Source organism: Lissotriton helveticus, chromosome 2_2, assembly GCF_964261635.1.
Source record: "Lissotriton helveticus chromosome 2_2, aLisHel1.1, whole genome shotgun sequence".
Lineage (NCBI taxonomy): Eukaryota > Metazoa > Chordata > Amphibia > Caudata > Salamandridae > Lissotriton > Lissotriton helveticus.
Window position 1 is genome coordinate 387395685 of NC_136060.1, and position 19562 is coordinate 387415246.

The 19562-nt window shown below is 48.7% G+C and overlaps 1 protein-coding gene across 1 annotated transcript in view; it reads right to left on the minus strand.

Annotated features, from left to right (window-relative positions):
- Positions 1-19562, minus strand: part of NSD2 (nuclear receptor binding SET domain protein 2) — a 1080265-nt gene that overhangs the window by 158299 nt on the left and 902404 nt on the right. Inside the window, exon 20 of the mRNA XM_078678610.1 lies at positions 1665-1806. Coding sequence (XP_078534736.1) covers positions 1665-1806 — 142 coding nt within the window. The remainder of the gene's footprint in view (positions 1-1664; positions 1807-19562) is intronic.

Consider the following 19562-nt stretch of genomic DNA (forward strand, 5'->3'; position numbering starts at 1 on the left):
AAGACCAGTATACCTCAACTAGACCCTTCAATTCCACCAACCCACCAGACTCCTACACTCAGTCTCACTCGCAAGGGTGCACTCCCCCACCCAGGCAGCCTAGCCTTATCCTACATCGCACCGCCATCATGGGATGACCTCCCGCCACACATCAGGTCCACCTCCTCGCTTCTTGAATTCCTCTGAAGGCTGAAGACCAGGCTCTTAAAGTAAGCCCCAGCAGGTGGACAACACACTAGCTCCAGCACCTGAATACCCTTTGGGTAATAAGTTGCACTCTACAAATCCAAATAACAAAGAAATTCAATCCTTTTTTCTTCCTAATGATTTCTGCTACATCTTCCCTGTTGCTCAGGTTCTCGCTACTTGACTAGGGAAATGCCATTGTTATGGTTGGTTCAGCTTCTTCCCTCACCCCCACCAAAACTGTGCTCTACTCCACTGCTAAGGGAATTTCTGTTCCGAAAAAAAAAAGACTATTATTCCTGTAACAAGAGAACTGCATGGACTACTTCTTGAAGCTGGGATCGACAGAAGGTATTGTGCGATATATCAGAAGACCTACAGCTGCAGTGACCTGGATACCTTCTTAACTCGCTCAAACTATCCGGGGAAGAATACATCTTACAAAAGGGCAAATCCTAGCTTTGATAAAGCGCAAATATATAACTCAAACAAGTGGTGCAGCAGCAGCACACTGGAATTCATTTTCAGTAAACTGGAGTGCTGCAGAATCATTATTGTAGTTTCAGGTACAAATGAAAACGTACTTGATGTTATATCTTGAATAGATGTACCCCCTCCCAATGCCTGGACAGTCTCTCTCTCTTTGATACTGCACCTCACCCTCCTCCACTTCCTGGCTCTCTGCGCGCTTCTTAGCTGTTCCTCCCTCAGTTCTATACTTTTTTGGGCACTCTGTTTGCCTTCCATTGTACTAATTTCTGGATTTGCTCAAGAATGGCTTGATGCCTGGTTAAATGATAGTATGGAATGGTTACAGTCTGCTGTCATGCATCGCTGGTTGTGCAAAAGAATTGCACTCAGGTAACTTGTAGGTGGTTGCAAAATTCAAAATAAACAATGATGTGGTTTTCTTTAGTTCCAATTTGTAAATCGAACAATTTTGACATGCCAAGAAGCCTCGTGGTTTTCTTGCAGTATTCTTAAACTCAAACTGTCAGGAATAACAATGACATTCACGCAGTGGCTGTTGATTAAGACAATGACATACTAAACATCGAAAGGTGGAGGAAGTGTCTTTAGCCAGACATAGTAAAAAGTAAATCATGCTCACACAAAATACATCGCCTAAATGTTAGGTGTAAGGAACTGGAGTAATATGGCGTATGCAAAGTCGCATTTTATAATGAACATGCAGTTTAGCTATCAAATTCAGGCAAAGTTATCCAGCAAGGGCAAGGCATTTGAATTGCAACTGTGCACAAGGACATCTCTATTCCAAAGCAGCTGAAATAATTCACAACCTACATTATGAAACTTTTTTATATTAATTACATCAGAAACGTTTCTTCATGTGAATTTAAAAAAAGCAGTTTATTTTAATTTCAGCTCAGAAAAAACAACAGCTGTAGTAATAAAGTGAGATATAACTAAGTGAAATGTCTGCACATACAAATACAAGGTCCAGCACCCTGCCTTACCGGCTGGAATATCACACAGCGCGAACAGTCCCACGCGAGTGTTTCCATTAACTGTCCATTTCTGGGTTTCGCAGTTAGGCTGGCAGCTGTGATTCATGAAACGAGAATAATTCCCTTTGGGACCAGCATCAATTATACGATCCTGAAACAGCAAACATTGAGTCAGTGAAGTAAAGGCACTCATGACAGATGAACTGGAAATTGAGAGCCAGCTGCAATGAAACTAACCATGTACTATGACAGTACAATGTCACCAGCTCAGATGGAAGAATTAGTCAAGAGGGGATAGGTCCAGCACATACTTTGGTTATTTATATTTTAAAAATTTTATTGCAAGATTATGCTATAAAACTTTTAAAAGCATGGAGACGCTAAAAGGTAGCGGTCATATGCATACAATAACATTGAAATTAAAAACAAATGAATGATTCTTTAAGATTTTAATGCAACAGTATAGACGCCACATTGCAGTAAAGTGTATTTATAACCGCTATTGCAATAATGTAGTTTTATGCAGGAAAATAAGATTCTATTTGGCCCATAAAAAAGATACTATTAGCTTGGAATTACTTTAACTGGAAACAGCTCCAAACTCACGGATGGCTAAAAATAGTTTTAAAAAAAAGAAAAAAAAAAGAGAAAATGAGCAATGGAAAGAAAAAGGCATTGGCAAAATATTGTCCTTCCATTGACACACACTCTTCAATTGGATGTTTACATATGGTAAAGCAAAATTACAACACTTACGGTGCAAGACAACCACTGCTTCATGCTGCGGTGGGCAAAAGCAAATGTGATCGCACTTGACTAGACCAGTGGATAATGAGGGCTGATCCAAAGTGCTTTAATATGCAAGTATTGTTTATTTGTGATTTATTTTTATTATAGGAGGCTGGCGAAAAAAGCTAAAGCACAAGTTACTTACCTTCAGTAACAATATATCTGTAAGAAACAGTAGTTGGTGTTCGATTCCTTACCTTAGAATCTCCCCAGGCGTCAGACTGGATCCGGAAAGTTTTGCGTAGCAGTACCCCTGTGCGTCGGTAGGCGGCATCTGCGGCTCCGCGTCCGTCGTCGGGATGATGCCGGAATACTTAGACGCCGCCCTCGCACGCTGACGTCAGTTCTTGTACATAGCTTTCCGCGCCAGGAACGCAGAGCCATGGCAGAGACCGACATGGTGCTATAAAACTAGGGCCCTCAAAGGGAATACCTTAACCCTAGATGTCGATTCGCAGAACTGGGAGGATGGGTGGGGTGGTAAGGAATCTAACACCAACTACTGTTTCTTACAGATATATTGTTACCGAAGGTAAGTAACTTGTGCATCTGAAAGAAACAGGTTAGTGTTAGATTCCTTACCTTAGAACAGATACCCCAGCAATACCAACCCCGGAGGTGGGTCTGCTATCCAAGATCGCACCAGAAAGTCCTGAAGAATGGAACGGCCGAAAAAGCCATCTCTCCGGACTTGGCTGTCCAGGCAGTAGTGTCTAGCAAACATGTGCAGCGAGGCCCACGTAGCTGCCTGACAGATGTCCTGCAAGGGGACTCCCCGACCCAGGGCAGTAGTAGCCGCCGTGGCCCGGGTGGAATGGGCCCTCAGCCCAACAGGGGGCTCCTTTTTAGCCAAGGAGTAACAGACCTTGATGCACAACACGACCCACCTAGAGATGGTCCGTTTGTGCACCGCAGGTCCCTTCTTCGCGCCCACGTAACCAACAAAGAGCTGGTTGTCCACCCAGGAACTGGCGTGTGCGATGAAGGTAGAAGGACAGCGCACGTTTTGGGTCCAGACGGTGGAGCCTCTCTTCCTCTTTCGAGGGAGGCTGAAAGAAGGTGGGCAAGGTGAAGGACTGCCCGATGTGAAAGGCCGTAACCACCTTGGGCAGGAAAGACAAACAAATTTGTCCGGATGGACAGAAAGGAAAGGAGGCTTAGAAGATAGAGCCTGGAGCTCACTCACCCTTCTGGCAGAGGTGATGGCAACCAGGAATGCAGTCTTAAGAGTTAGAAGACGAAGAGGGCAATTGTGAAGTGGCTCGAAAGGAGTGCACATCAGATAGGTTAGAACAAGGTTCAAGTCCCACTGAGGCATCACGAAAGGAACAGGAGGAAACATGTGCGTGATGCCCTTCAAGAATCTATTTACAACAGGGGACTTGAAAAGAGAAGGCTGATCAAGAAGGCAGAAATGGCAGAGAGGTAGCCCTTAAGAGTGCCCAGAGCAGAGCCCTGCTTGGCAAGAGAAAGAAGGAAGAGGAGAACCTCTGAAAGGGGGGCAGAGAGAGGATCCACAGCCTTTGCTATGCACCATGCCACTAATTTGATCCACCTGCAGGCGTATACCGATTTTGTGGAGGGACGCCTGGCTGCCAGAATCACATCACAGACTTCAGGAGGCAAGTCAAATGGCCTCAACTGCCGTCGCTCAAACTCCACGCACAGAGGTGGAGGCTGGACAGGTTCGGGTGGAGGACCGTCCCCTGCTGCTGCGACAGAAGGTCCTCTTAAAGAGGCAGACGAATCGGGGGATCGACTAACATGCTGAGTAGCTTGGGATACCAGTACATTTGTGCCCAGTCCGGAACCACAAGGATGACTTGGGCCCGGTCACGCCTGATCTTCTTCAGCTCTCTGGGCAGAAGTGGTATAGGCAGAACGGCGTACAACAGACCGCAGCTCCACTCGCGACGAAAAGCGTCTCAGAGCGAGTGCCGCCTTGGAAATTCCAACACGCACAACTGATGACATTGCGCGTTCTCTTCTGTGGCGAATAGATCTAAGCAAGGCTCTCCCCACTGCTGAAAGAGACCTTGCGCCACGTCCGTGTTCAGACGCCATTTGTGATCCATCATGCACCGGCGGCTGAGTTTGTCCGCCCTGGCATTCAGAGAACATGCCAGGTGTTGAACCACCAGGGTGACGCCCTGGCGTTCCAGCCATTGCAAGAGACGCAGAGCCTCCTGACAGAGTCCACAACACCACCCCGCCCTGTTTGTTGGAATATCACATGGCGGTGGTGTTGTCCGTGAACACCTGCAATACAATCCCCCGGACAGAGGGGAGGAATGCCTTCAGTGCAAGTTGGATCGCCCGCAGCTCCAGAAGAATGATATGGAACCGGGACTCCGCCGGAGACCAGAGGCCTCTGATCTCCGCCTCTCCCATGTGGCCCCCCCCAGCCCAGGAGGGATGCATCAGTCACAACTACGTGCTCCGGTAGGGAGAGGGATCTGCCGCTGACCCAATCGCGGTTCGTGAGCCACCATTGCAACTGTCTTGCAGTGCCCTCCGAGATCAAGACATGGTTGGACAAGTTGCCCTGATGCTGGGCCCACTGAAACTTCAGGTCCCACTGCAGAGCCTGCATCCGCCACCTGGCGTGATGCACCAGAAGGATGCAGGAAGCCATCAGCCCTAGAAGCCGCAGCGTCAACCTGACCGAGACACGGGATAAAGGCTGAAAGATCGGAATCAGAGCCTGAATATCCCAAACCCGCTGTTCGGAGGATAAACCCGAAACTGCACCGAGTCCAGAACCGCTCCGATGAAGAGGAGCTTCTGAGAGGGGCACAGGTGTGACTTCGGCACATTGATGGAGGACCCCAGCAGGTGCAGGAGATCGGCCATAGTCTGGAGGTGGCTGACGACTGTCTGGGGCGAGCCCGCCTTCAACAGCCAGTCATCGACATAGGGGAAGACTGACACCTCCGATCTGCGCAGATGAGCTGCGACCACCGCCATCACTTTCGTGAACACCCGAGGGGCGCTGGTAAGGCCAAAGTGGAGCACGGTAAACTGAAAGTGCTCGTGACCTACCGTGAACTGCAGGTAACACCGGTGGGCCGGCAGGATGGGTATATGGAAATATGCGTCCTGCAAGTCCAACGCTACCATCCAGTCTCCAGTGTCTAGGACCTGAGCTAAGGTCAGCATCTTGAACTTCTCCTTCCGGAGAAAGTCGTTGACACTCCGGAGGTCCAAGATAGGGCGTAGGCCTCCTTTGCCCTTCTTGGGTACCAGAAAGTAGTGGGAGTAGCAACCACGTTCTACTTCTGGCCCAGGAACGCGCTCGATGGCCCCCTTGGACAAGAGGGCCGTAACTTCCTCCTGTAGAAGTTGCAAGTGATCCCCCGACATGCGGTGGTACTGCGGTGGCATGGCTGGAGGGGTCGCCTCGAAGGGGAGGGAGTAGCCCCTTCGGACGATTTGCAGCTCCCATCTGTCCGAAGTGATGGTGCGCCAGTGGAGCAGGTGATGGCGAACCCTGCCCCCCAATGGCGTCGAGTGGGCTTGAAAGCTCGGACTAGGAGGGCTTTGAGGCGGATGCTGCGGGGGTGGATGTGGACTGGCCTTGCCGTTGTCCCCTGGCACCGCCACGGCGGTTCCCACGTCCGCTGCTGCGCTGAGGTTGGTTTTGCGGCCTGTGGCTGGCAGGACGTGAAGGAGCGCCCCTTCCTTGGTCCCGAAAGGCAGAAGTTTGATGGCGCTGGCCCGACAAGCCCAAGGACATGGCCTTAGCCCTGGAGTCCTTGAAACGCTCAGCGCACTGTCTGCCTTGTCGCCAAAAAGGCGACGGCCATCGAACGGCATGTCCATGAGCGTGGCCTGGACATCACCCGAAATGTTGGCGGACCTGAGTCAGGCGTGGCGACGAACCGCCACCGTCAGGGAAATTGCTCTACCTAGCGAGTCTGTGGTATCCAATCCACATTGTATGGAGTAACGCGCTGCATCCCGCCCTTCCGCAAGGGATTGAGCGAGCTTTGCCCGGGCCTCCGACGGGCACTGTGGCAGCACGTTCGCAACCATATCCAACAGAGAGTGGGTGTAACAGCCCAAAAGGCAAGCGGTGTTGACAGACCGCAGCCCCAAACTGAGCGAGGAGAACAGCTTCTTATACCTGGCGGGGCGGTCGGGAATGCGGCCTGGGAATTAGAGGCCTGGATAACCAGACTCTCAGGGGTGGGGTGGGTGGACAGAAAGCAAGGGTCGCCCGGAGCCGTCGCCAGGCCACGTTCCGATCTACAGGAAGGCTTGTAGCGGGCTTGGACCAGGTGCCCAGCAGAACGTCCGAGAGGTCTTCATTAAACAACAGGAGAGGCTCCGAGGAGCTTGCCTGCAGTTTGAGCACCTAATTGAGGAGGTTAGTCCTCACGGCCGCGGCGGGGAGCTCAAGAGCCAAGGCCTTGGCCGCCCTCGTTAACACCACGCTGTAAGCAGCCCCCTCCTCCGTAGCCACGGTAGGTGGGGAGACAAATCCAGTGTCGGGCGAAGTGTCCAGTCCACTGTCTTCCCCTAGCTCAACTGCCCAGTCCTGATCCGACTGGGCAGAGGGACCTCAGATCCCTCCCAGTCCTCCCCGACATCCATCTCCTGATAGTCAGCGTAAAATGATGGTGCCGGATCATAGATGAATTGCTCATTCATCGGCTTCGAAGCCGGCGCAGGTCCAATGCCGGATCCGGACCAGAGTCGATGTCGTCCGGAGACGGCGCCGGCGGAGGGGTCGTGAGGTCGACCGGCGTCGTCACGGATCCAGGCCTGGATCCTGAGGGGCCCTGCCGCGTCAGGACAGGAGTAGTCTACGGCGTCGAAGTAGATGCACCCGACGGGGCCGGACCGCCGGCCCGCTTGCGCTCTTAAATGGATCCGCAGGGCCCAAAGGGGCCTCAGCGGGATCCGGCGGAGTGAAGCGCGACCTCATGGCCGTGAGGAAGTCGCTGATCCACAGTGGCATTGCAGACCTGCTTTCAATCGACATATTGTGGGGGAATGGCCACATCAGATGTCCAATCATACTATATAGCCTCACACCTGTAAGTACTGAATGAATGGTGGTACGGGGACAGGTCGGATGGCGCATATGCGGTGGAACGACGATGCATCAGGGACTCTACCCTACATACTATCCTATACTCTGCTCCCCTGCGTAACTCCTTACTGTCGGCCACAATTGTAGTATTCCAGGTTTAGAAACAGGCCTTGCGTGGGATGGGGTGGTGGGGCAGATTAACGGGGGAAACCACACTATGGTTTGATGGGCAACTGACGCAATTAGCAGCCCTGTAGGGATTTCGAGGCTGGGATAATATAGAGAGCTCCGTCCTAGTGTATGTGATGCGCGGTACAGTTCTGAAGTCTTTCCAGGACCTCCAACAAAAATATCAGATGCCGATGACCCAATTCTACAGGTACCTCCAATTTAGGCATGCCATATCCCCCAGTATTGCGGGCCTGGAGGCCCTTCCCGAATTTGACCCATTGTAGCCAAATTTTTCATGGGAGACTTAAAAGATCATAAAATCTCCAAAATGTATCAGTCCTTGGTGACGAATAGTCCCACCACATTAGACAAACTTAGAGTGGCATGGGAGGAGGACCTCGGCCCACTGGATGAGGATGATTGGACAGAGGCACTGGCCTCACCGCGGGAGGCAGCGATGCGACTTCCCCAAATTCAATTTAAATACCTACATCGGGTATACTATACCAGGGCAAGGCTGTGGAAGGCGGGTCTGGTGTCATCCCCAAAATGGATACGATGTGGCCCGAAGGAGGGCACGCTCATCCATACGATTTGGCATTGTACAACTCTTACAAAATTTCGGCAAGTGGTCTTGGCCCGCCTTGCAGGGGGACTGGGGTGAGAACTCCCCGCTTCACCTAAATTGGTAACTGCTACATATAATGGAGGGTGTCGGGAGAAATATTTATAAACTGCATTTGTTGTTATTGGGGCTTACATTGGCTAAGAGATATTGCACAGAAATGGAAAGCGGAGGCCCTGCCCTCTTTATCAGCATGGAAAAATGGTTTAGATGTCTGTATGGGATTGAAGATTCCAATATTTAAGGCTAGGGACTGTCCGCCAAAACATCCCGAGATCTGGAGGCGAGTGGCTGACTATCGGGGTCACTACCTCGGAACAGTTCCCTCCGGGGATGCCTTAATCCTGTGATGATCATTCAGAATTGTGGAGCGATAGACCGATGACTCAGTGCTGCTTTATATGAGAGGAGGTGGGACTAAATGTGGTATTTCAACTGTGGTGCTACAATAGTGCAACAGGGGTTGTTCTACAGCTCATGTTTTATTGTTTATTTTTGAAAATGTCGATTCTAAATGTCAATGCAATTCTTTTGTATCTTTCACTGAGGCAGAAGCCTTCTGGGTTACCGAGCCCTGCACTGTATTTGACGCCTGACACAATAAAATCTGCTTTGAAAACAAAAATTAGAACCTCTCCTCCCCACTTTTCTAGTATTTTGTAGGGAGGTGTTGCAGTGTTTTCCAAGACACGATGGAACAGAACAGCAGTTCCCTGACCATAACCAACAAAACAGTTTGCCTTCAAAAGCCAAATGTATTTACTTTTTGTAACACAATTCCAGGTGGATACTATCTAACGCAGTTTGGTCAACGTATGAATTTCCGGATGACAGACTGGAGCAAGAAACTCATGCAATAGATCCTGTGAGCCAGCAGGTGGCATCAATCTGTCTTTGCGACTGTCCCACCTCCAGACATGACATGGAGCCACATATAGGCACCAACCCTGCACAGTCAGTTTATTCACAGGTATTTTTTTATGTCACCGGATGCAGAGTGTAACTCACATATCGAGATCATTTAGAGTGTGCAAAATGTAACCTGGAACTTTATTAACTAAAAGTCCACTGGACTGGGTAGTAGGTGAGTAATCCGCTTTTAGAGTTTTAATCGGAAACAGAGTTACAAAAGAACTAACATTCTTCGGATGGATAGTTTTAAAAGCAGATGAATAGATACAAAAGCAATGCTCCATTAATCTGTTTATAGCCGACCTCTCAGCTGAGCTAAATGCCATAAAGTCATCCCTCCAAGATTGGTAGTGTTCAGTTTAGCAATCTTTTGTATGCAGACGACCTTGTCCTCCTCAGCCTTACGCGAGTTGGGCTGCAACGACTGCTAAATAAATTATACAGTCACAGCCATGAACAACTTGGACGTAAATTTAAAGAAAACTCAAAAGGTCATATTTGGCAGGAAGCACCAGAGGTGGTGGCTGGTCACATAACTCTGTACTCTCAGTAGGAAAATCATAAATACTTGGGGATTAACATCGACTCTAGGGGCACTTTTGTCAAGTATAGCAGCGACATCGCTGTGAAAGGGATGGCTCTTAAAGTTAACCTTTCAAAACTTTCTAAAAAGCAGACATGTCCGAGCCTAGCTCCAATGTTGGAAGTCATGAGAGCTAAAATAGGCCCCACATTGTCGTACAGCTTAGAAATTGATAGGTAAGCTCAGTACTACACTAAACCAACATGTGACCAAGATCTATAAGGGATCCTTCAGCTGTCAAACTATCTGCAGCCCAGATTCGATTACAGCTAGGCCCCCTAAACTATGAAATGCTAAGCGCAGAAGCTTATTTAAAAATGTGCCATAAGTTAAGGCAGGCCAAAGCGGGTTCCCTCGAGTCTTTGTTACGGTTAGATATCAGCTCCAGCAATCCTTGCGGGTCACACAGTCGATTCTTTCACGAATGCGTGTAGCAATTATCAGCAAGTGACCTCTGGAAACTCAACACAAGTAACACAGCTTTTAAAAAAAGCACCAAGAAGTGCACCCAATTGTGTTCCTACTCTTCTGACAAAGTGCCCCTTGCCAAACGCAAGCATGCATGGGCAGTAATCAACTCTTATCAGTTGGCCTCTCTTCCATCATACCTAGCTTGTAAATACCCCTTGTATTTAAAACAGAGGTTCATGGCACAGACTGTGGGAGGGGCACTTTTTGAAACATCTACCCCTTTGGAGACACCCATCAGAAAAGCTTCTGTGCAGGGGGAGCATGTTGTATGTCTCTGCCCAGCATTGTTGTTGTTGTGTAGATCAAAACTGAGGCCTGAATGGAACAAATTGGGAGTCCGATCTTGTAAGCAGCTTATCATTGTGGCATTGAACCCTGGGAACATTGCTTTAAACATTAGGTTTACACTCTTCATCCTTTTTAAAAAAATATTTTTTTTATTAAAGTATCATTGACATAACATACCATACTTAACATGCTGAGGAGACATAGTACATTTCATGAGCATCTCACTAAGGATGCGGTGTGTAGTGCGCCAATAAGTTTGTATTTGGTCACACTCCCATATGATATGTATAAAGGTGCCGTCTTTCCCACATTTACGTCTACACTCCCCACTTTCTGCTCTACCCATACAGACCAGACATGGTACCGTTACATAGATTCTGTAGAGAATTTTGAACTGTACTAAGCGCAGTCTTGCCTGAATTGCACAGACCTCAGGGAGGAAACCGCCTCCTGCCAATCCTCCTCGGCAAGCTCTAGTCCATTTCTTATCCATTTCTCTTTAAGGGATGGAGTGGGTCTTCTATATTATTAATTTGTTTTTTTATAAATCAGGGAGATGGTCTTTCCAGGCAGGTGGCTGTCCAATATTCTATCCGCTAAGGGAGTGGCATCAGGGAGGGAAGACCCCCTAGTGAGATGGGTCTGGAGGGGATGACGCTTTAGAGATATCTTAAGCGTTCAGTGTCTGCTAGACTATAATGTTGTTGGAGGGAGGCAAACTGTATGATCTCACCTTTGACCCAGAGATCCTTGATCTGGGAGATCAGATAAGATCCCACGTATCAAATCCCTGGGTTCTCTATAGGTTCCCCAGTTTTTCCAAATTCCATAAGGGGGTTGCCAGAGTGAGCCTGCGGTCCCAGCCCAGATGTTTGTTTAAGACCTGCCATATCTGGACCGAGTGGTAGGTTGGTCCTGTTAAGGGGTATTTACGAGGTCTAGAGTAGAGCGCTCTACTGTAGTTCCCTCCCGGCAAAAGCCATCTATCCACGGCGTATCCCAGGTTGTCTAGACGACCATAGGTCCCCCGGTTTATGGCTGCTAGCTTTGTCGCACAATAGTATTTTTTGATACCCGGGAGGCTAATGCCTCCATCGTACCAATTAAGGTGAGTTTAGTCAGAGCAATCATGGGTTTTCCATCCCACAATAGGTCTCTCTGGAGGCTCTCGATTTCCAGAAAGTATGATTTGGGGACTGGATCTAATGAGTTCTGGAAGGGGTATAGTACCGGGACAGCTCCATCATTTTAAAGAGAGCAGCTTTGGCCAGCAATGAGAGTGGCAAAAACTTCCAGCTCCCTAGGTCGCACTTCAATATTTGTATTGGTGGCAGGAGGTTCCGGGTATAACGGAGTGTGGGATTCAGCGAGATGAAAATACAGAGGTATCTAAAGCCCTCAAATGTTGTTTGAATTGGGCAATTGCTCGGCGGGACAGGCGGCTCTCCCTTAAGGACATAAATAATGGATTTGGTCCAGTTTATTGTAAATCCTGAATACCTGCCAAACACTGCCAGTATATCCAATGTGCACACCAAGGAAGTTTTCGGAGACGCCACATGTAACAGAATGTCGTTCGCATAAAGAGATATCCTATCCTCCCAGTCAGGAGACCAGCGTAGACCGCGAATGACCAGGTCCTTGCGGATCCACGCAGCTAGGGGCTCGAGAGCCAGAGCAAACAGGAGCAGGGACAAGGGACATCCCTGGCGTGTCCCACGGCCCAGTTGAAATACCCGATTTCCTATTGTTCACCAGCGCCATTGGTTTCGAATATAAAAGTCGGACCCGGCCTATAAAATTGGGCCCAAATCCCATGTTTTCGAGTACTGCAAAGAGGTATGGCCATTCTACCATGTCGAACGCCATGGTGGCGTCCAGGGAGACCAGTATTGCAGGATGTTGGATAGTAGCTGCTCTTCTCAATACCCCGTGCATTCTACGCAAGTTCAAGGCAGTGTTGCGATATGGCATAAAGCCCGACTGATCAAGATGCACTAGGCTATCTATTACTTTCACTTACCAAACTCTTTATCCTTCTTGCAAATCGCAAGCTTAATCAGAAATCCCAGGTCCTGTGTCAAAACTAGGAAACAAACACAGGTGGTCATAACAATGGTACATCTGCTTTCCAGTAAGACCGGTGTACCCTGACCCAGCCTCACAACAAGGAACCTGAATCCATCTTTTATAGACGCCGTGACACCCTGATAACAGCAGAATCTTGTTAAAGGGCCCATGGAATTTTTAAGTTGTGCGGCTGAGGAAGGGACGGGGCATCAACAATTTGTTACTGACTCTTGATTGTTGTAACTCTGAATCTTACATTAAATTTGGGAGGCCATAACACGGATTAAGTTAAACTCTACTTAGAGAACACATTCAGCAAGTTATGACTGAATTATTGGATCATACATCTCTAAGACCGCCAGCTTCTTAACACTCCCCGACTCCTCATTGGCCCTTGATTATGTTTCTTGCCTGTTGCGCTGCGTTTCACGCTCTCCAGTTTGGTGGCTTATCGTTGTTTTTTAGAAGTGACCTCTATTTTTATTAACTGTATTTATTGATACCATGCCGCCAAGTTGTTGTATTTAAGTGAAGGTTACCCTGTCTTAGAAGAAAACTTTTATATTAATAATTTTACTGTCTTATTTTTATTGAGAATAATGGAAGGAGCCCAGTGAAAATTATTTGAATAATGTTTTTTAAGTCTTGTCTCTTATGTGGATTATAATGATTGACACCCTGAACCGCCGCTAAACCTTGTTGAGGGAGGTGCTGCCTGCCGGTCCACACACGCTGCCACGAACTTCACCTGGTTGCTGGAGGAGCTGCCCTTGCCCGGTCCCGGATCCACCGCGCTGCTGCTCCTGTGAGGGGCAGGTCTCAGCTGTTTGCAAGTCGGACGCCCGGAGGAGGAAGATCCACTGAGAGCAGTCAGAGGGAGCGCGCCAGCAGGGACTCGTAAGACCAGGAGTCCCTGCTCTGCACAGGTGTGCACGGCCACGCCCCCTGACAGACACGCCCATCCGCCTGCAACGCCCCTTTTTACCAACGTGCAGGGCGCTAAGCGGGACGCGAGCGGGACGCCGAGCGAAGCCCGAGCAAAGGGCGGGCAGTCTGTGGCAGTCAGGGGCTGACAGAGGCTGGGCCACGTCTTTTTCATCCAGCCCTGGGCCCTGGTGGGTTGCGTGTCATTCCCTAAAGGCGTACCTCTTACCATGTCAACCCGTTCTGGTAAATTACTTAGGAGTGAGGGCGAAAGGGGAGGCGCTGTTGGGAGCCCAGTGATTGGAACCATGGACCGTTTTATAACCAGAGTGGCGGCGGTCATTGATAAGGAGATCGCCATGTCTGAACGCCGTCTCTCTGAGGTCTATCTCCCTTCTAGACGCTCCTCACTGGGGGCTGTAGCCCAGGCCTTGTCACCGGCCTGTGAGCGGGTCCAATCTGTTCCCCCTGTTGTCCCGGATGGCTCTGTAGATTCCCCCCAGATGGTAGTAAAAGGGAAAAACATAGAAAGGTTGGAACATCTGGTTGCGCTTCTACCTAGTGGCGTGTGGAAGAGGGTGGCGCAAGTATATCACATTCACCTGCACCCCCAAACTTAGGCACAACTCAAATATTATTGCCAACTCCACCTGTTCCCAAAAAAGTAAACCTAGCTGGGGTGCCATCTGTGTATGACTCGAGTGGGCAGAGTAAAAGGGCCAAAAATAAAAGGGCAGCCAGCTCTAGTAAGGGTGGGCTGGTGAGACAGGCCGCGCTCTACAAGCGACCGAGGAAGCCTCTTGGGCAGGGCGGGAAGGACGTAAAGGGGTCGGTCCCAGAGGATAAGGCAGTGGTGGAGGGGGGCTCTGTGGACACACCCACGGGTAATAATAATTGTTCGTCCCCTAGTAGTAGTGCTGTTAATGTCTCCACATTTATTGACCCCAAGATTATTGACAGCATTATGGAGAGGGTAAACAGTCTCTTGATGCCCCTGTTGACCCAGGTTAAGGGTTTGGGGGCTAGAATAGATAAACTAGAGCAATCTACCCTCGACGGCTTTTTCTCACTTAAATCTACAATTAAACAGCATAAAAGAGTGAGTGAGAACCAGGCCATGGGACTAAAGGGGAGTGTGCCCCCAGTAGCTTCCTTGCCACTACAGGCGGATTCTAATCCTCCAACTAGGGCAAATAAGGTAGATACTAGCAAAGTGCAAGTTCCAGTACCTGTAATTCCTCCCCCAACAAAAGTAGGGCCCCAACACAAGGGAATGGAAACATCTTCTGAGGTTGCCAAAAGTACACCAAAACTAACACCCCAATTGCAGCCCCCGACAAGTAGAGGGACGGTAAAGGTTAGCCACGCCTCTGGTACACAAGACAAAGGCAAGAGAGCAGCGACAGAGATGGTCGCCAAAAATGCCCCTCAACCTACAGCCCCAGTTGCTACCACAGTGGCCCCCCGCAAATTCCCACGGAGGACCCCCCCGATAAATCTCCCACCAGATTGTCATCCTTTTGTTGCTGTACTAGTAAACGTTCCCCCACTGAAGGAATACCAGTTGGAGAATCACCAGGCTCTCAAGAATAAGTGTATCCACTGGCTAAAGTTAAACAAGCCAATCCCGAGTGGTGTGGATGGACTAATTCTAAGTGTTCGCAGAGTAGGGTGGGTAGGACAAGGAAAAAAAACACAGGAGGGGGATTGTGTAATAATAAACTTTCAAGATCCCAGAGTGGTGAGCTCCATCTGTGGCCCTATAAAAAGTATGGATGTGGTAGGGGTTAAATTAGTGGATCTAACCTTTTTTTACCCCAGGCCCAGTTATGTCGCCCTGGGCGGGCCCTAGCACATCTGGCTTAGGCCAAAACCGGGACCCATGTTGGGTTGGGGGTCTTGGGTACAACGGGTTGAACCCCCTGTGGGGGCCAGGGAGATGTTGACTGGAGGGGGGTGATACGAGGGAAATTGTAGTTTCTGACATGGTAACTGGCAATAGAACAGGTTTAATGACAGCACCACCACCCCGAATAGTTTTACCTATAAGTACAGGCGACAGTGGGTTGGTAGACCCTCTGCCCATTTCTTTGGACTGTAATTTGCCTGTTCCCCCTGTGAGGCCTGTGGACAGGAGTGTTCTAGAGGTCAGCGACACATCAGCTGTGACGGACCGTGTTTTCAAGGTTTTCAGCTGGAATGTCGCAGGGATCGCGAGAAAGTTGGCCCTCCCAGACTGGAATACTTTGGTTGATGAGCATGCCATATGCATCTTCCAGGAGACCTGGAGTTTGGAGCCGATACATAGGGTGGGATTCTCCTCCTACTTTGTGCCTGCACTAATCTCGGAATCAGGGAGAGGAGGCCCTTTGGGTGGCCTGCTCATATGGGTGGCAGCTTCCCTGGACTGCAGAGTAGAGGAGTCTCAGACAGGCTGTCCAGATATTCAAAATATTATTCTAAGAGATTCCAGGGGTCGTACAATATTGAATATTTATAACGTGTACGCTAGAGGGACTAAGGGCGGGAGGAAGTCCACTGTATTATCTCTTCTGGAGAGTCTTCTTAGTACAACTTTACATAAGTTGTGTACCCTGGTCGCGGGAGACATGAATTGTACGTTCGAGCCTTTGGGCTCGGATGTTGCCTTAGACCAGGATGAGGAGGACGCTAAGATAGGGATCCCAGCCCTGGAGATTCCACCCATTAGGAGATGGTCAGAGGTGGCGTTACAGTTATACACCCTGAGTATCGAATTAAATCTAAGGGCAGTGAATGGGAGGACAAACTCAGATAGGGGGGGGGGGGGCTCATACCTATAATAGACCAGGACACACTTCTAGAATCGACTATATCTTATTAGATATATGTCTGTGGAGCCAGGTGAGGGACATGGTTGTGGTCCCGAGGGTCGAAAGCGATCACAATCCACTTTCCTTGACTATGGTCCAGTGGTGGTGTTTTTCTAAGAAGGGTCCCATTAACCCAACATTAGCTCCCCTTGATGAGTCGGTAGTCTCACTCTGTGGAAGGCGTCTAAAATGGGCTAAATTGGTCCTCTCAGAGGAAAGGGTTGGAGAAATATCAACCCTTTTAGATCACGCACTGTTAAACCTGGGGTCCCTCCCGGAAGGGGTGGGTAGGGCTTGCGGGGTCTTTGTCTCCCTAACAGAGGCTCTGACAAATGTGTTTACCATCCCCTCGAGCAAGGTAGGGAAGAAAGGAGGTGTAAAGCAAGGTAACGGTTGGTACACACAAATATGTAGGGTACACAAATCAAGACTTGTAGAGGCAGTGAAACTCAAATCCCACCCTGATATATTGGAAGCAAGGAAGGCTTATAATAGATCCCTTAAATCTGCTAAGAAGGAGTGGGAAGAGAAATTTTGGGAGGACCTACTTGTTGCCAGCAAAAGTAAAGACTCTAGGGGTTTTTGGAACCTTGTAGGCTCCCGGAACAGGCCCGACGAAGTTATGAGACCCTGTAATATCCCCCCACAAAGCTGGGTAAAACATTTTGGGGCTTTATACCTCCCGGCGGATGGGGCACTAAATGTCAGGGTGCTCCCCCCACGAGTATATGAACCTCACGGCTACAATCTCTTTTCAGCTCTAGAGATTGAAAAGGTAATTGGGTGGGTAGCCCCCCGGAAGGCAGCAGGCCCAGATGGCTTACTGGGGGATCTCATGCGGGCATATCCAGTGGCCTGGGGTAGGGTTATTGCAGCACTCCTCAATGATATTATGAAGGGGGGGGGCCAGTGCCCGATTCCTGGAAAGGGGCGGTGGTGGTCCCTATTTACAAAAAAGGATCTAGAGAAATCCCGGGGAACTACCGGCCCATAAGCCTCATTGACTCCACCCAAAAGATAGCAGGTAAAGCTATACTTGGTAGGATTCTTCATTGGGTGGAGGAAAATAAAATACTATCAGACTTCCAGGCAGGGTTCCGGGTAGGAACAGGGACGATAGAGCAGGTGTTTAGGCTAGCACTCCTTGGCTGGAAGGTGCTGGAGCTAGGCAAGGGCAGTCTATACTTGGCCTTTATAGATCTGAGGACTGCCTTTGACCTAGTTCCTCGGGAGGAGTTATGGAGGGTGCTTTATGGGTTGGGATTGCCTCCCTACATTTTGTCCCTCCTTATTAGCCTTCACGCCCATACCTTTGCTCAGGTTCGCTGGGGGAGAAATGGAGAGCTAACTGAGAAAATCCCAGTGTCTAGGGGTGTGAGACAGGGATGCGTCCTAGTGCCCACCCTCTTTTCACTATATGTTAAATTACGTGGTGGAATATCTCCAGCAAGAACCAGCCGACGCTCCTTGTCTCGGGGGAGTGCGGATTCCAACCCTACTTTTTGCGGACGATACGCTTTTGATTTCTAAGACTCCGCAAGGCCTCCAGAAGTTGCTAACCCGTTTCCAGAACTTTTGCGTTTCAAGGGGCTTGGTAATCAACGTGGATAAAACCACGTTTTTAATTCTAAACCCTCCAAGGAAACTGGGCCGCCCACCTATTCTCAACTCTGTTCCCTTGGAGAAAGTATCCGAATTTGATTATCTTGGAATACGGATTACGGATAGCATGAACTGGTCACCTCACATTGCCAAGATGGTCTTGAACCACAAGAGAGTAGGAGGTGCCCTTCTGAGGGAATTCCGGGCATCACCGAGGAGGTCGCTTGCCCCAGCAATTGACATTTACAAGGCTAAGGGAGTAACATCAGCCTTGTATGGGGCAGAGCTGTGGGGGCATTGCTGCCTGGATTCCCTGGCGACAGCAGAAAGCAAGCTTTTGAAATCTTTAATCGCCCTTCCTCCGAGCACTCCAACAGTGCCTGTGCTGTTGGACACAGGTTGTAAGAATATCAAAGACCAAGCCCGGCTTCGTCCACTCCTTCTATGGGCACGTATTTGGAGGGGTGAAGAGCTAAAATCATACGCTGAAGGGTTGGCTGAGATAATGAGCCTGGGCGGTTGGGCGAAGATTAAGTGGCTGAGAGACACCAAAAAACCTTTGGAGGAACTTGGGCTGGGGGACTGTTGGTCATCAAGAACGGCTCCACCAAAAGATGTTCTGAAAAGATTATACTGGAATTGGGTTGCGGATCAGTTAGTTATAAATTCTAGTCATTGTAAATCTACAGCTGCCTTTCTAACAATAAAAGATGTAGCAGTTTACGAACCTTACCTGTACCTATTTACCCTTCCAGCTGATCGAGCACTATACTTCAAATTCAGAGTGGGCTCCCTTCCAGTAGGGGCCCTGGTGTCAAAGTGGAAATCAGGTGCCCACAAGTCCCCCTTTTGTGCCCGTTGTACCACTAGGACAGAGTCTATACCGCATATCCTGTTTGAATGTCCGGACTATGCTAAACCCAGGAGTTTTTGGCTCAAACCCCTTTGTTGCAATATGGGTACGCGTAGTTATCTGGTAGCCCTTCGCATCCTAATGACGGACACTTCCTCTCCCATTGTTTGTGGTATAGCCAAATTTTTAAAGCATTTCTGGTTGATTCGTTGCAAGAGATTGTCAATAGCGTTTAATTCTTTTTTAACTAACTTATTCTGGCATCACATGTCTTTTTATCTTTCTTAAATGTACATTCAATATTGCTTCTTAAAAATGTTTTTTCTAGTTTTGTAAATGCTGTATTTTGTGTACGCTTTCAAGATATCTTGCATATCGAATAAAAGCTTCAATCAACGATCAACGAATGATTTAATTAATCGAACAATAAAGTGTATCAATGTTCCATCCAAGCAAGTGGGTCTTAAGAGGGGGGGCCTGATTCACAGAACTAACTTAAAGACAAAATCCTAAACTTACTACCATTTTCGTATTCACTGAAGGCACTTACTCATTTTGGTATTCACAGAAGACACTTACTCATTTCGGTATTCACAGAAGTTAGGAGTCCTAACTTTAGGACTCCAAAATGCCTTCTGTGAATACCAAAAGTCCTAAAGTTAGGATTTTTCTCAATTTAGGAGTAGTAAAGTTGAGAAAAATCCTAATTTTAAGACTTTCGATATTCAC